The sequence below is a fragment of the Nyctibius grandis genome, chromosome 6 (assembly GCF_013368605.1).
Source record: "Nyctibius grandis isolate bNycGra1 chromosome 6, bNycGra1.pri, whole genome shotgun sequence".
Classification (NCBI taxonomy): Eukaryota; Metazoa; Chordata; class Aves; order Nyctibiiformes; family Nyctibiidae; genus Nyctibius; species Nyctibius grandis.
In genome coordinates, this window is record NC_090663.1 from 33782530 (window position 1) to 33800480 (window position 17951).

The window sequence follows — 17951 nt, forward strand, 5'->3', positions numbered from 1 at the left end:
AGAAATATTCTGTCTTCCATAGTCTCTCACAGAACTGAATACCTCTTATCAAGAGTTTCACTGGAGTTTTTCCATCTCCCTGGGTGATCATGCAGCCTTCTTCCTCCCAGCCCCACCCTCACTTCTTTACATCAATTTATCTTCCAGTTACAGTTTTAATTAGATGCTCTTAAGGCTGTCTTAGTCTTGCATGGCCCAATTCCAAATACTGCAGAAAGAATTTCTAGTTGTCCTAAAATTTAACATGACCAGCAATTTGAACATCAAAGACAAGAGACCAGCCTATTTATTGCCTTGTGACATCACTTATGTCCTGTGAAATACAGATAACTGCCAATGATATCCCATCTATAGGAAGTGCGTTATCATCCACCTGAATGCACAGGCATCCATCTTTCTTTTCAGAACGCTCCTGCCATGCATATAAATTTGTAGTCTTCTTTTTTTTTAATTATTATTATTCAACTTTTTAAAGAAGTTAACAGATATGAACATTTCAAAGTTGTTAACTAGATAATTTTTTTCCCCAAGGCATAATAATTTACTTTTTTTGTAGTTTAAAAATATTTAACCTCACTGCTTCCTCCACTGTTTATTTTCATCCTTTTCACTGGGCAGCCACACACAAAGCTGCTTCAGCATGCAGCACCAGTGAAGAGACAAAGAGCATTTCTGAAGAAGGCAGGGACTTCCCAGAGCATATTTACAGCTAATAGGAAAAAATATTTCTGATGTCAGCAAACTTAGTATAGAAAAGTCCCGGCCCTGGGGGGAGGGGGAAACAGATGTTTCCATGCTTTTACCTAGGCAAAAATAAAAAAATTGACTTTCTCTGCTTTACCTTACACAACAAAAATTTTTAGAAGGGAGGGCAGGAATAACATATTTTGAATTTTAGGTGCCTGTCAATTTCTTTAATTTCCAATAGTAGAATGTTCAGGCTTTTACTGATTGTACTGGTAGTTATAAATGCCTGTACTAAGAAATATTAAATAAGAAATAAGAAAACAAGGAATATTTTAATATGCATTCAATACTGTATGGGGAATTTATGACAAAAAAAAGCAGATTTTTATATTAATACAAGAAAGAACAAAAGCCATATAGCCATTATGAAGAAGAAGAGGAAGATAAAGAATAAGAAATAATGTAAATACAATATTGCAATTTAGCAGACTTCCACTCTCCAGACACTCTGCCCCAGCTGCACAGCAAGAAGCTCACAGGTGTTCACTCTAATGATGGTAACTGGTAATGTGAGAACACATGCTTTCTTCAGGCCTTTATGTTTTCAGAATATTAACCCCTAGTGTGATGTCTTGAAACAGGTTAGTCTCAATACTCTCACATAAGTTTTCAATGCTGGATACACTTAGCAGGAATGGTGTTAGCAATCAAAATATCAAATCTATTTCAACCAATGTGAATGTTTGCCATGGGCAACTCACTTTTTAGCAATTGCCAGCTGAAGTGGAAGGTTTTAACAATACAGCTACTAGATGAAACAGAACTGCGTTCCTTAAGCACACTGGGCAAGTACAATATGGCTAGAACAGGTGTTAGCTTAATTTTCCTCATCTGTATTTGCTAGCAAGTCTGGATACCTTTGCACACTCGTTTGATGTGGTCATTCAGGGAAATCAGTGCAGATGGTGTGTCACTTTGTATGCACTTGCCAAAGATTTTTTTACAACCTGAAGCCCCTGTCTCCAGCCAGTATGAAAGCTCAGTGAAGATTACAACTAGAGTTCAACTTAAAACTTATTTGTGAGCATATCCTTGGCACATGAGGAAAAAGAGTGGATAAAACACATCTTAATCCAGAAGTAAAGTGAAAAAAATGAAAAGACATGGAGTCTTAAGGGGTGTCTCCTCAAATTTATATATACATCAGTATCTTACACATATACATTTGTATATTTTTCATCCCATTCCCTGTCAATATATATTGTTTTCTAACATATCTAGAACACTACTTTGTACTGAATTTTTTTGGCCAATATTATTAAAAAGCAACAAATATCTTTAGTACCGTTCTAGTATATAGAAAATATAGTATCTAGAAAATATAAAAAATATTACTTCATATTTACTAACACAATAAGTATGATTTGTGCTAAAATGCAATATAACATGGTAAACTTAATAAAAGCAGGGAAAAATACATGAAAAGTGGAACAGATAAAGGATTTTTAATTTCCATTTCATTTTGGAACTTTGACTTGCTATATTTTATACTTTGCAAAATATCAGACACCATTTTAATGAATGACTGGCAGCATGATCACTTTCCATTTAAATTTTGTAGTGACTCAGAAAGCATTTTGCTTTTCGTTTTGTTCTGTTTTTTTACATTCTGTTACTCCAACTGTTTTCAATATATGCTGATACCAATACATTGTAAGAGTAATGGGGATAAACCAATTCCCACTGAAGTAATGGAAGACTGACAGAACTTGTAAGAAAATTATGGTTATTTTCCCACTGAAATTATTGTTGAAACATGTTTTGCTGAGTTTTTGTTTTAGTTTGTTTTGTTATAGCTGTCTCAGAAATAATCATTTTTCATGAAGCCAGGTTTTAACTATTTTGAGACATTTCTACTTTCTCTTCCTTCAGCTAATGCTGACTCATGCTCTTATGATCCATTGTATGCATTGTTTTTGGTTTAAGTATAGTGATGAGGTTTTTTTCTGACTATTCTGCAATATTTTATCTTCCATGTTAATTAATGAAACCTGTTCATAAAGCTAAACTGATATACATAACAGCCAATAAGGAGCACTCACCTACTGTCAGTTGTCCAGTTAAATGTCCCATGTGATTTCTTGCATTCACTGTTACATTTCTGTCAGACTGTAAGACCAGTGGGCTATCCTGGGAAACACGTATAAAACAAGAGAACAAAAAATTGAGGTAGAATTAAGTTAGAACTAAATATAAACATGCATGCTGAGAGGGGAGTTGTGTCGAATATAATAGCCTTTTTAATAAATTCATAAAGTATTTTACAAGTCAAATTTTTATGTACAAGAATAACAAGAATACTATTTTAAGCTTAAAACCTTTGTGCATGGAATCCCTGCTTTAGAAATCAGTGGAACGTAATTTCTATATATTGGGCTTTATTTCCTGAGGATATTACAAAGTTACAAATTCAAAAAGCATTAATACAAACCTGTTTCATTAGCCTTTTCCACATATTGCTAAGATATACTTTTCTAACTACCTAACCAACACTATACTACATTATTCTGTTAATCTGTACAACCTATAGTATTTGGATAGCACTTACTGAAACCTTAGAAACACAGCCATGCATTTCTTTGAAGGTAAAAGGTATAATTATTCTCAAAAAAGCAAAGAAAGAGAGCACTGGAAGGTGAGGTCATATAACAGACAACCTTGACCCACCGTCAATAGTACCTATTGTATACAATAGTATACAATAGTACCTATTGTATACAATAGTACCTACCTGTATACAGGTACTATTAGTGATCAAGCTGACATAGCATGAAGACAAACACTGTATGATGTTAAGTACAGTCTTAACATTTTTGGAGTTGGTGTGCAGCATGACTACGTTGCTCTCAGCATCCTACTAGGTTTAAGCTTTTGAGGAATGTTTATATATATATGCATGGGCATATCCTGTGTCCAAAGACAGCTTAAGGAATCTCAAAAACAAAGAATTCAGTTTTTGCTTCTTGAAGAATGAGGAGCCACTCCTCCAGGGGAAGGACAGATGCATGGGAAAGGGGAAGAGTTTCAGCAGAAAGTCAAGAGAAACCCAGCCTTAAAAAAAAAAAAAAAAGAGCTTACTGATCATGCCTTCATTAGAGAGGGGTGAGTGCATGAGGGGAGGGAAAATCAGGATGGTGGCTGCTGCTGTAGAGAGGCTCTTTCCTCCCTGGTATCACCTGCTACCACATTGTTCTTTCCCTGAAGCTTGCAGTGAGACCACGGGTACGTTAATGCTTCTGGCAGCTTGCTAGCACTTAACCTATGCTTAGGTAAGTTTATCCAACACCTGTAAGACACCTGACAGAAACAGCTGGGGAAGTGCCTTAGGTAGGAATGTCTAAGGGCTAGGAAAATATTTCTGAAAATTATTATACAATTTTTTTATTCTTAGATTCTTCCCTGGGCATCCATTATTGGTCATTCCTGGATTGAGCATGTTAGGTTAGATGGACTTCTTGTGTGTGTGTGTGTGTGTTTGTATGATGTATATATCGGTTCTTCCTGTTCTTGAAAGTTTTTTTAAGAAGAGAAGGAAAAGAGTTAAGGAATCATACATACAGAATTATTTTCACCCGACTGATGCATTAGGTTTGCACTTAAATTTTCTATACCTTACAATCCTTTTCTTTGAATTCAGGGCTTTCCATTGCAAGAAACACTCTTCCCAGTTGTTTTCACTATGGTTATTAATTTTAAATGTTAAAAGTTCCCTGGGAAGTCCAAAATTACTCTGAGCTAATTTCTAAGAGTTCAGGTGTGCTTCATCTCTCACTGGACCATGCTTTGACCTCTCTAACATCCTGCCAGTTAGCTCTGCATCACAGAATCTGGCAGATGAAAGTCACTGTTCAGCTTGTCCATCTTCCTAGACAAAAAGCTATAATTATCAGCAAGACACTGTGTTCAGTGTGACTGGTTTGAGCTAAACATGTGATGCAATCAAGGGATCTTACGGTAACAAAAGCAGCTGCTAAGGACCATTTGCTCAACACTTGATTTTATTTCCACTTTCCTTATAGTCCTTTGAAGTCCAAGCAACTGCTGCTCTGGGAAAGGGGGTTGTCCTGATAGGCAGCTGCATGGCCAAGGTATATTTTTAAGGAGCCCTTTTCACTTTTGCTTAGTCAGTATTTGGAGAAGAGTCTTCTCAGTCAGAATAATCTCACCTTTAGCAAGGGAAGGTACTGCCATGCCTATTTCTGCCTGTTCAGCTAAGGGTTTGGTAACTTACACTTCCAAACACTGTTCATAGTCTGATCTGAAGGTTTCTTGCCTTTCACCTTAGGAAAATACTTACAAAGATTCTCAGGCTAAAATCTGCCTCTCAGGTTTCTTGTGCTCAGACTCTAATTGTAAATGAAGACCATGGGTATCAAATTCTCAAATACAGGATAATGAAAGATTACATAAGCCAAGCCTTCTTTCTTCTCCTTTCCTTGTCTTATTTAAAAGATAAAAAGAGGGATGAAGAAGTTAAGAACTTAAATCTATATTCCTTAGTTCTTGGATATCAAATATAGAGCTGCAAGCTTAAAATCTCAATCAAAGAAAACCCAGTGGCAAAATTCCTATCAATTTAAGCAGTCCAGCATTTTATCTACCTGCACTGTTTACCTGCACCTCTGTTTTCCACAGGAAGTGCTTAACGACAGGGGTTCAAGGTATTCAAAGGTAGTCTACTCAGAGGAGTCAGCAACTCAGATAAGACTTAGCGGAAATCAGTGCAATTATAGATCTGGAAGATTAGTATAAAGTGAGATGAGTGTCAGTCATATGAATACGAATTAACATATATCTACAGCATAAAAAATGTTGGATAATTTTCTGAGTCACCAGATCTGCTACTCTTTTGATGTGAACTTCAGTTTGCAATTTAATAGACTTGATAAACCATAAAATACTTTGCATTCAGATGTCAGAAAGAAGTTAGAAGTATGTCATCACACTGTTTTCCTGGAAATTGGCAATTAGAAAAATATTTTGATGAATACATAAACACAAGGAATAGAAAAAAAAATTGGATGATTAAGCTCTCCAAATACTGTGGAAGTGTTTGGAAGTAAAGATTTGTTCTGAAGACAGACAAGCCTAAGAACATGCATAGTTGCTTTCTTGATATAATTTTCTCAGCTGATGTCACCCAACAGCTAATAAAGTATAAAAAAACCAGACTGGTATATTAGTAAATAATTTTTGTATATTAGTAAATAATTTTTGTATATTTACTTATTGAAAAAGCCTTTAGATTATACCTGACAAAAACCACACACGAAAAAAGGGGCAAAGATCTATTATTTCTGTTACTAACATTATACAGCTGTATATCAGATCCTCCATTTAGAGGTGAACATAAAGAACATATTCCCTTACATGTAATAAAGTAATGTAGTGCTATAAAATGAGTTCCATGTATTTCTGCAGCTCAGTGCTATGAATATCAGGAACAGACATGGAATCATAGAATCGTTTTGGTTGGAAAGGACCTTTAAGGTCATCAAGTCCAACTGTTAACCTAGCACTGACAAGTCCACCACTAAACTATGTCCCTAAACACCACATCTACACATCTTTTAAATACCTCCAGGGATGGTGACTCCACCACTTCCCTGGGCAGCCTGTTCCAATATTTGACAACCCTTTTGGTGAAGAAATTTTTCCTAATATCCAATCTAAACCTCCCCTGGCACAACTTGAGGCCATTTCCTCTCGTCCTTTCGCTTCTTACTTGGGTGACCAACACCTGCCTCACTACAACCTTGTTTCAGGTAGATGTAGAGAGCGATAAGGTCTCCCCTGAGCCTCCTTTTCTCCAGACAAAACAACCCCAGTTCCCTCAGCCGCTCCTCGTAAGACTTGTGCTCTAGACCCTTCACCAGCTTCATTGCCCTTCTTGCTCCATATTTAGAATATAATCATATACATGTAAATACAGTTAAAAACACAATGGAAATTTGGGGGAAAAAAAAGGTTGTTTTTTTTTTTTTTGGAGTAAGGATCACAGTGCATTACTAATAAATATCAACTTTTATTTTTAGAATTAGATGAGCAGATTACTGTAAGTATATGAAAGACTGATATATTACTTTATAAAGTAATTTTACTAAAAAATATACTGCATGAGCAATCATAGCAAAATTCTAATTTTTTTATAGATTGTTCAATTACTTTTAACATATTTTGGACAAATTTCATGCCTTTTGTACACCATTCAAATAGGCAATCCCAGCTAATTAGCTCACTTTTGAAGAGTATTTCCAAAATGCACCCTTTAAATTAAAACAGTTTAAATGGAGCAATTTAATTCCAGTTAGTTTAATACAACATTAGTTTACTCTAGGTAAGATGGCACACTGCATAATTATATATAATCCCAGACTTATGCTCAGAATACAGATAATTATGATAACCCCACACACTTTGACACTCTTAGGAATAGTAGCAATATGTATAGCATAGCTTATAGTGTAAGCGCTAGCTCTCCTATGATTTGATTCCTGTGCTTGGGCAAGCACGCCACTTCAGGTTTCTGGACCTCCACACAGTGTCATAAAGATGTAAAAAGTAATGCAATAAAAAGGCAGAATTCTAGATCTGCCAGTTCTATCTGTTGGCAGTTTGTGAGAGGATATAAGGTTATATACTACTCTGTCATTTGAGCCCATCCCCTGCATGGGCAGCTAATATAGTTAGGGCAGGACATTTCCTTACAGGGCTTTTTTAACGAACCCACCCTGATAAACTAGCGACTCTGAATGACCATTTTATTTCCAAGGTACTTTTGCATTTAAAAAAAAAATCAGTATTAGGCTTCGGTTTGCTGAGAAACTCACCATGGCATTCCCCATATCCAGCCGCACAGTGGCTGTGAATTGCAAGACTTTAACAAAGACAGGAAATATGTTTCCCCACTGCTGCATAACACCACAGTTTGTCTACTGCTTTAGAGGCTCAGACAGTGGGTGACAGTGAACAAGTTAATCAACTGCATCTGGTCAACGATCCAAACAGAAGCACCAACAACGTATGAGTTATTTGACCACACCATAGCAACAAAATGGGAACAGAAAAAAATAGAAAATACTCAGTGTTCTGGTCAGTCCAGCAGTCCAAGGAAGTCAAAGAGAAACTGAGTAGTTCTGCATAACTACATGGATGACTGCGACTCAGGCAAATGAAGGATAACAAGCGTGAAGACTACCTTGGAGGAATTAAGTGCAAAAAGTTTGGAAGGAGAATATGAAGGACACAGTGTCAGTCAAAAAGGGTAGAAAGCAGAGCAAAGAAGCTGTGAGGGGATGGAGAGAGCATTCCTTAACTGTTTATCCATTGTCCACAACTAGAACATCAGCATGTTTCTTAGCAACCTTCCTTGCAAATGGGGAGGTAATAACGAAGATGGAAGAAAAAGCTCCAGGGACTAAAAAACCATCTGTCCGTAAGGCTAGGAGTCTCAGAGCAAAACTTTCTATCCTTAACTTTATTATTAGCACTAAACAAACATGAAGGAACTTGAATAAGGAAAGGTTTTGAAAAAACAGACCTACAAATGCTAGCAACTCCTGAGATCTTGAGTACTTAAAAAGGCTTAAGTCTTTGTTAAAACTGTTGGAAGCTTGTAAGAGCTTGGGACTGTCAAAATACAAATTAAAGAAAAACATTCTTCATCAGAATATTCCCAAGATATTTCCAAGAATATCTCCAATATTCTTATTTATCAATATTTACCAATATTCAGTATTTCCAAGAATATTCTCAAGAATATTCCCCAGAATCTTCCCAAAGTGTCAGGACAGTAGGGTCCCCAACATCAGGGTACTTCAAATAGGCAGAAATGAATAACTTATTGTCCAATTTATTCCTGGACAATTCTGAGATGAGAAGAGTTAAGATAAATATTGATACAATTAAATTAGATGCTTTACCTATTTTCTATATTCCTGCATTCCCAAAATAAAGTTTCACATTAGAATTTAGTGTTCTTTGTTCCTGCCCAATCGTCCTTTCCAACCTAAGAGTCACAACTTAATCCCCAATAATTACACTCAGAATCAGGAAGCTGATTACAAAATCACAATAAACATCTTTAGACTTTTACTTTAAGGAAACTTTCCAGATATCTTAAAAGTTTGACCAAATGTTATTGAAAATCAGTATTGTTTTCACAACATTTTTGAACATTAGGTCAGTGCATTTCATTTGTCCATGGCAAGAGTGATTTACACATAATTATCATGAAATACAAGAAGAAAAAAAATAATTAATCAACTTTTTTATATAACACACTGGTAAAATCAGTAGCAGATTTGACTTTATGTCAAAACAGATTTGGTAAAAATACCCCAAATGTTGATGTAGAACCACATTTTCTGTGAGACACAAACTCTATTTTTCCACATCAAGAAGGGAAATATACCTCACTTAATTGACTCACCAAAGAAATTAAAAGCTCTGGAAGACTGATAAACAAAGCACAAGCAAATAATTTGGAAAAAAAATACACCCTAGCTGACACTGAAAGAAATATCATACTTGAGGGTATTAGCAAGGTTCCAAGAAACATACTTTCTAGATAATTCTTGTTCATCAGAGGATGTTATCTCAGTTCCCAACCTCTGCTCTGTTTCCATGTTAGCCTTCTTATATGCTAAAAAGCAATCACAGATATCATCCAGCTTCATGACACAGCAAATCTGAACCCAAACTTGGTTATACCTACCAAAGTAATATAGGTGTAGCCAATGAGAAGAATACACAGCACTCTGGAGAGCCACAGGAACTGCACAGTGATCATGGCTATAACCTCCAGATAGAAATAACTTCCTCGTTGTACTTCCTCATATAACACACCATGAAATTTTTGTTGCAGCAGAATTCAGTCATGTATAGTAAAACTTAGTGATAAAGCAGAAGCAGATATTTAAATAGCAGACAAAAGATGTGACTTCTGGAACTGATTTAAACATCAAACAAAATTTCAATGGGCTTTAGATATAAACATCCCTACTGAAAATAAGACTACAGGTGTACTTGGAGGAAGCTTAATAAACGCCCAAAGCTCACCCCTTAGTCATTAAGCTTGTGACACCGGAAGTAAAATTGTATATTACTGAGCTGCAAAGCCCCCAGAAAATTGTAACAGGACAAATGTAGAAAACCAATGCAAGTCTTAAAAATCTGAATCCAAAACATTAAGGGTGGAATCACTGTACTTCACTCCTTTCAAACCATCATTTCTTGCGGTATGGGTATATCAGTTGTTGAATGGATTTTTGCCATTAAAGTTAAGCTCAACAGTAATCTAATAGTCCATTTTGATATTTTACATCTTGGAAAGCAATCTTTCAGTTCCTATTTGTGTGCAGGTGTCAACTATGATACAGCAATACAGTGAAACAAGACTGTGTTTCTCACACCTTTTTAACTTACAGTGCTAAAACTTGAAATATAACAGCAATTAACTCCAGGAAGAGGTTGAAGACATTACAGGAAAATTTATACAAATCAAAGTATGTTCACACATTTAAAAGTAATTTCCCACAATTCCCTAATGAGAGAGCATTTATCTACAGAATTTGAATTGCATTTATTTTAGACTCACTAGCTGAGAGAAAAAAAAACAAAACACAACATGCTGTAGTCAGTGATCTCATAACCTGGATATATGTAGATCTTTTACCGGATTCCTAGTTCCTGAGATGTCTACCTGTGTTCACTTGATGCATATCAGGAAATATACATCAGTTTTTACATGTTGATAAATAAAAAAATGATAAAATCGAAAAATAGCCAAAATAAACTTTTTCCATTATATTTACCTAATCCAATAGAAAATCTGACATAAAAGTTCTGAAAAATGTGAACTGTGAACTCTCCAGCATATCAATAGGTTCTGGGTTCCACTTTTGTGGCACCTTGCAGACATCCAGGAAAGGACTATATGGAGATAATATTTTCATCACCAGTTTTTATTTCACTAGGATTTCTATGGCAGAACTTTTCAAATTCTAAAGATGAAGAAGGATAAACAAATTCGAAAGGAATATTGAGGTACAAAATAATAGAATTTCAGAAATACATAAATTGTAGCAGAAATTGGGAATGAATAGTATAGCTCAGACAAAGCAGCAAAGACTTGCTATTAATAAAAAAAAATTAAAAAGTCTAGTGCATATGAAAATTAATATGTTAAAGAAAAATATAAGACAGAAAAGTAAGGCAAGACTAGTCATTAATTTTAAACATGTTTAGTTAGAAGGTTTATTTTAGGTGACTATTAAACTTATTCTTTTATAGAAAGTTAAGGTGGTGGCAAACTATATGATTAAATGATGCCACTAGTATTAGCAGCAGCTTCAATAGCATAAGTCAGAAATGGTTATCTGTATTTTTTGTTTATTCACGCAGCTATCTTAGTTTCTACGATGCTGATATTTCCTGATAAACCTTCCTTCAAGAAGAATCACTCACTGCTGGATCCTAATTACCTTGGCAATGCTTTCTGCATTGCTAGTTCTCTCTACTGTTCCTGTATTAAATAACCAGAAGCACACATATCTTAAATGAACTCTGAAACACCCTACTGAAAAGAAGGGATATTATTGTTACTTTACTGAGCCTTCCCCTGCGTGCACCTGTCACTTATTATATTGATCGTTAGTTGCTTTCAGACTTCATTATTGCACTTGCTTGATGCAAGCACTATCAATTCCATGGATGTTTAGCATGCGATATAATAAGACTTTGATCAAGGCATTGAAAGAAGAAGAATAAGAATGGCAATTACAGGAATTACAGATAAACCACTGATTATCATTAGTAATGCCTATTATGAAAAGTATACTTAAAATTTTCAGAAAACATCTTGATCATGATAGCCCAGGGCTGAGGACTTCAACATTTATGGCAAAGGTCTCAGCATGGATTTTATCAGCTGCTAAGCACAGGAATTCCGTCCAAAAATGTCTTTGCAGCATTTTTTTAAATGAAAATAACATCTGTGGTGCTATTGAGAAAATTCACTTTTGGCTGTCTAGCTAGAAGAGCCAGATAACTTTCCACATACTCTGGCTTTAAGAGAGCAGAAGCAGCTAATTTTTAACTCTTCTGTTTTAATTATGGAAGCATGACTTACACCTTTCCATACTCCCCACAGTCAGTCCCAGTCGTCTTTTCAGGATTAAAAGTATTTGGGTCCAAGAAGTCTCCTATCTTTCCATAAGAAAGGATCAGTCTCATTATTTCTTATCCTTTTCTCTTCTTGGTCATTAAGCTTCACTAGGTGACATTGCACCTGTAAAACCTCTTTCCTCCTGCTTTCTCTACTACACACCATTCCTGATTCTATGATTAGGGCTGTTCTGAATTTCCCAGGGGAAACAGTATCTGCTGGCAACTTTTCTTCCCACTCAAGGGAGGGGAGTGTGGTTATCTCATACTGAGAGACAACAATAAAATCCTCTATTAACAAAATTGCTCACATAAAAAGTAATTAAGATGCCTCATACCTATTTGGTTGGTACAGTCTTCTCAATTTTTGAATAGGTATGCAAACAGCTAATAAGTAAGACAGAATAATCATTGCTTCCCAGTTCTCCAGGCAAAACCACTACAAGATCTTCATCTGCATTATTTTTTAATAAAGTATATATCTTTTATTACCATAAGTTATGAAGAATCAATTAAAAAAACCCTACATTATCTTGAACACAACAGGTAGAAGAGAGTATTTCAAGATTTAAAAAAACAAATATCCCCTACACATCACACATTCACCTTTAATTCTGACATACCAAGAGCTAGAAAGTGACCTTGAAAAGTATTACCTCAGGTTTTGCTGTTGTACATTTTTTAACCTTGAAAAACATTTAATAAGAAGCTTTGCCATTAGTATGACACAATCTTGGCCAATATCTGAGCTCAGAATTTGTTTCATGTCTCCTCTAAAACTTGTCATCTCTGGAAAGGAGATATTCATCCCCACCTTTATTGTAGGATGTAACTTGGTGGTTCAATAAATTGCCTTTCTGTTAGAAAATTTGCTTTGAGACTTGCCAGCCACAGACTAAAACAAGTCACCAGCGCTGTCCCGAAGGTCAAAATTGAGGAAATAAAATGCTGTAGAGGGGATTATGGTTCAGGGAAAGAGACAGCACATACCCCATCAGGGAAGCATATTATTTTCCAGTGGGGACACCACCAGTGTCAACTATGCAGTTGTAGACAATTGCCACCTTTTAATAACACAGATCTTTTCCAAAGGATATAATTAACAATTTGCCTTTCTGCTCTCTAGCTATTGAGAATTTATTTCTGTTTCAGTAACTAGCTAACTTTTCCATACCAAACACTTTTCCACTGCAGATATTAAAATATTAAAGAAAACTGAGAGAGACTACAACAAACAGTTCTATGACTTTGCAGCTTTCCACAGATGACATTTAGATTAAAACAGCATGAGGAATGCCACGGACCTGGATCACTCGTGCAACCTGCAGAATTAATCAGTAAAGTTCTAAAGACTGAATTTATTTTAAATTCAAGATCATAGAGCAATATGGGAAAATAAAAATGGTTGTATTTCCTTAGCAACAGTGTTAAACTGCCAACAAGATCTCATTCAGGCATGCATTAGTGTTTGAGTCCTTCTCATACTTCTGCATAAGGAAAACAATGTACTTGTCGCACCAAAAAATTAAGAATTCTTTCTACATTTTTTTTTTCATTACTGGTACAACAGTGGTTTTAAGATTTTATGTTGTGTTTCTGGCTCTCCTAAATGTAAAGGGATAATCAAACAGTTTCAGTTAATTCTGTATGGGAATATTACAGTAATTGTCAGTATAAACCATTATACTTAAGTTTCCATTCTAATCTTAATATTCTTCTATAACCTTATTAAAATCTCTGTAAAATATTTCCAGAGCACCTTAGTTATTTTCAATGAAACTTTAGACTCCAATTTTTTTTCCCCCATGTTTATCCTAAAGGGCAGTGAAACAAGTTCTGGTTTGTGTTTTGAGCTCTTTTGAGCTCAAGGTAATTGACTTTTGAGCAAAAGTAATTAAAAAAATTTAGACTTGGTTCATGCTTCTCACAGAATGCTTCCTCTAAAGAATAAAGTCTTTGATTTAGAACTATCAAAGTGTTTGAATATATGAAATCATGCCAAAGTTGTCCAAACATTCTCTAAAAGTTGTATAAGCAACATTAAAATAAATTAAAATATTTATCAGTGAACTTTATCGTGAAGCTCTTCAGGACCCTAAGAAGACTGTCTAATAACTTCTTTCTTCCTTGAATCTTGTCAGCCCTTCCAGAATTCTGAAGCTTTATGCTCATTAAAAACCAATGTGACTTTAAACATTTCATCCTTAAACTCAATCCTACGATTGAAACAAAATCAAGAAAATTTGTCATGAGAACTTAGCTGATATTTAACTAAGCAATGATATTGTTCAGTCTACTAATTAACTTTTTAATAAAGGAAGGTGTTACAGAGATGATAATAATAAAGTTTGAAGCAGTTCTCAGCAACTTAAAGATAATTAAAAACATTTAAAAAATTTTACTGAAAATGTTTCAGCGTGGTTTTTTTTTGTTTATTCAGCTGCAAAAAAAAAAAAAAAAAATAATAAAGGAAACAAAACCAGAAAGACATGGCTTCAGAACTGAAATAAAAGCCATATACTGAACATCTCCTAGCACTGGTTTCAATGAGGTAAGACTGCATTTCCAGGCTCTCGAAGCCCAAATAACAACAATGAAAGAAAAAGTGTTTCATCTTCTCTCAGGATGCAGTTTTGCATTATCTTTTCCTTCTCAGCAAAGAAAAAAGCTTACACTGGTTCTACCTCTAGCCTTCATCCAATCACTCAAAATGATCTGGCTCACCAAAGAAAAAAAACAGACAATAACAAAAAAATAGAGTTTAAATTGTTTACTTAGATAATTTCGTTGCTTTCTAAAACACAGCTTGACTAAAACCATTGAACTGACAGAACTAAGAGGGAAGTCCTGCAGTAGAGGATAGGGTTGACCAACTAGGAGTAGCAAAGAGCAGAGACTTCTTAAACTGTTTGAGAATAGAGAAATATTTCTCTGCCAAAAGATCTAACATGAAACCACGCTGTAAATCTTTCAATATTTACATCATTTCTGTCCAAATGATTTATGCCAAAGTGGGAAAAACTAGATCAGAACCTTTCTTTGTCCAGAATGTGACCGTGCATTCATCACATTCATTAAGGATTTAAACCAACTTCAGATAGCACGTATTCAAAGTAGCAGAGACCAGCAAGAATTGATTTAAAGGGTTCCAGTTTCCCTTCAGATAACAACATACAATGGTAATTTAAACCAGTGATAATTCTGTGGTTTTATATCAGTGTGACATTTATAGCTAAGTCCTTATAGACCCTATAAAATATAATTTTGTGCAAAAATAAATTTTAACTAGTGAACTACAAAGACTTTTGTGCTGTCTAAACTGCAGCACAGTCTTTACAAGGCAAACTGTCCTGTCAGTCAAACTCAGTCCTGTTGGATTCTAATATGTTTGTAACTGCCTCTTAATTGGTAACTCGCTGCGTGATAATTCCTCCCCTGAAGAGCACGTTTCTTTTGTTTTTGCTTTAGCTGTTTTGCCATGGGGGATTATGCAGATGGTTAGCACCCTGAGTACATGAGATTGCCAGGCAATAAAGTGGAAAGCCATTTAAAGTCTAATTTTGTATCTGATTCTCACTCTACTGTTAAATATTCTTTCTTGTAAAAAATTTACAAAACAACTCTTTGGAACAACTGGTTTGCCGTCACTGGCAACATGTAACTCTTTTAAAGAGAATTCTAGCTAAGAGACATGTATATAGTGTTTCATTTTTTTTTCTTTTAATCATCCTTGCTATTGTATGGTGTCAATGTCATGGAGGTGGGGGAGGAAGGTTAAGTGTATTATTTCAAGAACACAAGAAAATGTTCTCTGTTTAAATGCCAACCTAAAAATAAATTTCAGCTAATTTTAGCTGTTTTTCTGCTAACCTATTACCTTTACATAAGAAAATCTGAATTGCTCAATTTTCATGCTCTGAAAATGCTATATTTATATTACATTTTGAATTTATTAAACTTTTACCCAGGGTGGTAACATTTCAGTGAGTGGTGGAAGATATCCTTCTATATATACATGATATAATGGATGGATCAACTTGTACCAGGAGACCTTTGAATGAGGAAGTACATAATCATGCATATATCTTGAAAATTATTTTTCTTCCTCTTATAATCTGGCAATAAATCTACACAATATACTCCAATATGATCTCCATACCTTGAAAAAATTATGTTGTCTTCATATCTTTTATTCAATAAATTCAGTAACCATGCTAACAATTATGAAATGCAATGCTTTCATCTATCTATAACCAATACTACTAATAATAAAAAGTAGAACTATGCATCAGATATGGGAAAACCACACCAGAACTAGTTTTGCTTCATCTCACTAATATTAGCTAGTGGATTTTTTTTTCAACCAACACAATTAAAAAAGCCATGATGAAACACAGTTGCATTCCCCAATTTCCTGAGCTTGAATTACATCTAGTTTCCTGCACAGCCATCAGCATATAGTCCTACCTCAGCCAAAGGCTTTGAATGCTAGTCATCTATCAGTTTCTCTTTTGAGGGTCTATCATAAAACTGTATTTTAACAGTGTGTTCTTTCTAGGTCAGCACTTCTGAAGTGTCAAACATCCTGAGGGAAAAGGAAGAATTCTAGTTGGGAACAATTCTACCCTGAGTCAGCGTTTGTGTAGCTTATTGTGAGAAAATCTCAGGCAAAATTTTTAAAAGACAATGCAAAAGCAAGGAAAAACGTAACCATAACCAAATTATCATCCATATTTTCATGTCTCATAAATTATAGAAAATTAATTCTAGCAGGGGAAGTAGAAGAATACTAGTCAAAGTTTATACAGAGGGAAATGGAGATTGTCAAAACCTACGATATTCCAGCTGTGTCATATGAGACAGAGTTACATACTCGTTTCATTTTAACACAAAATCAGGAAGGAGACATTCAATTTCATTACCTTTATCTAGAGTTCTTTTTATATGCTACACTGATAAAAGAAAATTAATATAATTTCAGAACCAGGAAGGCTGTATTTTCAAAACAGCATCCTGCCAACAGAAGGTTGCCCAAATAAAAAATTCCCAGCAGTCAAAATAAAAAGAAATCAAAAGCTCTCCCACATAATTTTCTCTCAAGATGCTTTGATATGATGCTCCTTTTAAACGCCCCAGCTAATTCTTGAACAGTCAGGGACAGAGTTACAGCTTTTAATCTTGCCATCCCTCAGCATCCCTTTGGGAGTACGAACCTTTTTTACATCATGTGTACACAGTAAGGCAGGTGCTCTACATGGCAGGCCTCACAGCCCTGGCTCCCTTTGCAAGGAACCATTAAAAGCAGCAACTTCTTCCCTGGCACAGGCATCTCGATTTCCTACAGCTGAAGAGTGAGCAAGGAGAGACAGATGCAGTTCATCTGGCTTTCATGCCAGTGTGAAGTCAAGAATGGAGAAGACCAAAACCCAAGACCTGGGAAGGACTCTGAGTCCCACAATACATTTCTCTATCAGCTTTGTCTCCTGACAAGCTGAGCTGCAAGGTTGTACTGCACATTTCAAGGGCAGGTTCCCAAATTTGTTCCAGACTCCCACTGAATTTCTTCCCAATCTGACTCTAAAGGAAGTGTATGATTTATACTACTTGGCACCTTTTGCACAGGGGTTCTAAAAAAGGCTAAATACATCAAATACCCTGTTCATTTTTACCCCCTTAATCATTCTTTCAGGCAACTAAGCTACACATTCCCATGAGGTGGATGAAGATCTTGCCAAGGGACTTCATTGTCAAAGTGAAGTCTTTCACAATCATGGAAGTCCCCTTCTCCTTATCCAAAAATGGTGCACTGTCTAAGGTGATTTTCTCTAGTTCATTCAGCATTTAAATCAATATTCTCTACTGCCAGCTCAGTATCAACACTTAGAAAATGTTATCCTAAAGTAAGGGCAAAGAAGCAAAAACCAAATTCATGCTTCAGATAAAGTTTGCTGCAAGAGAGACAGAATAAAGTTCCGAATCTCAAATGCTATCCACAACACAAATATATTTCCCAGGTTGTAACTTTTAAACTTATTATT

The 17951-nt window shown here is 35.3% G+C and overlaps 1 protein-coding gene across 2 annotated transcripts in view; it reads right to left on the bottom strand.

Moving 5' to 3' along the window:
• Positions 1–17951, bottom strand: part of SGCZ (sarcoglycan zeta) — a 249926-nt gene that overhangs the window by 89935 nt on the left and 142040 nt on the right. For both annotated transcript variants that reach the window (XM_068403800.1, XM_068403799.1), the window contains exon 3: positions 2790–2877. In XM_068403800.1, coding sequence (XP_068259901.1) covers positions 2790–2877 — 88 coding nt within the window. The remainder of the gene's footprint in view (positions 1–2789; positions 2878–17951) is intronic.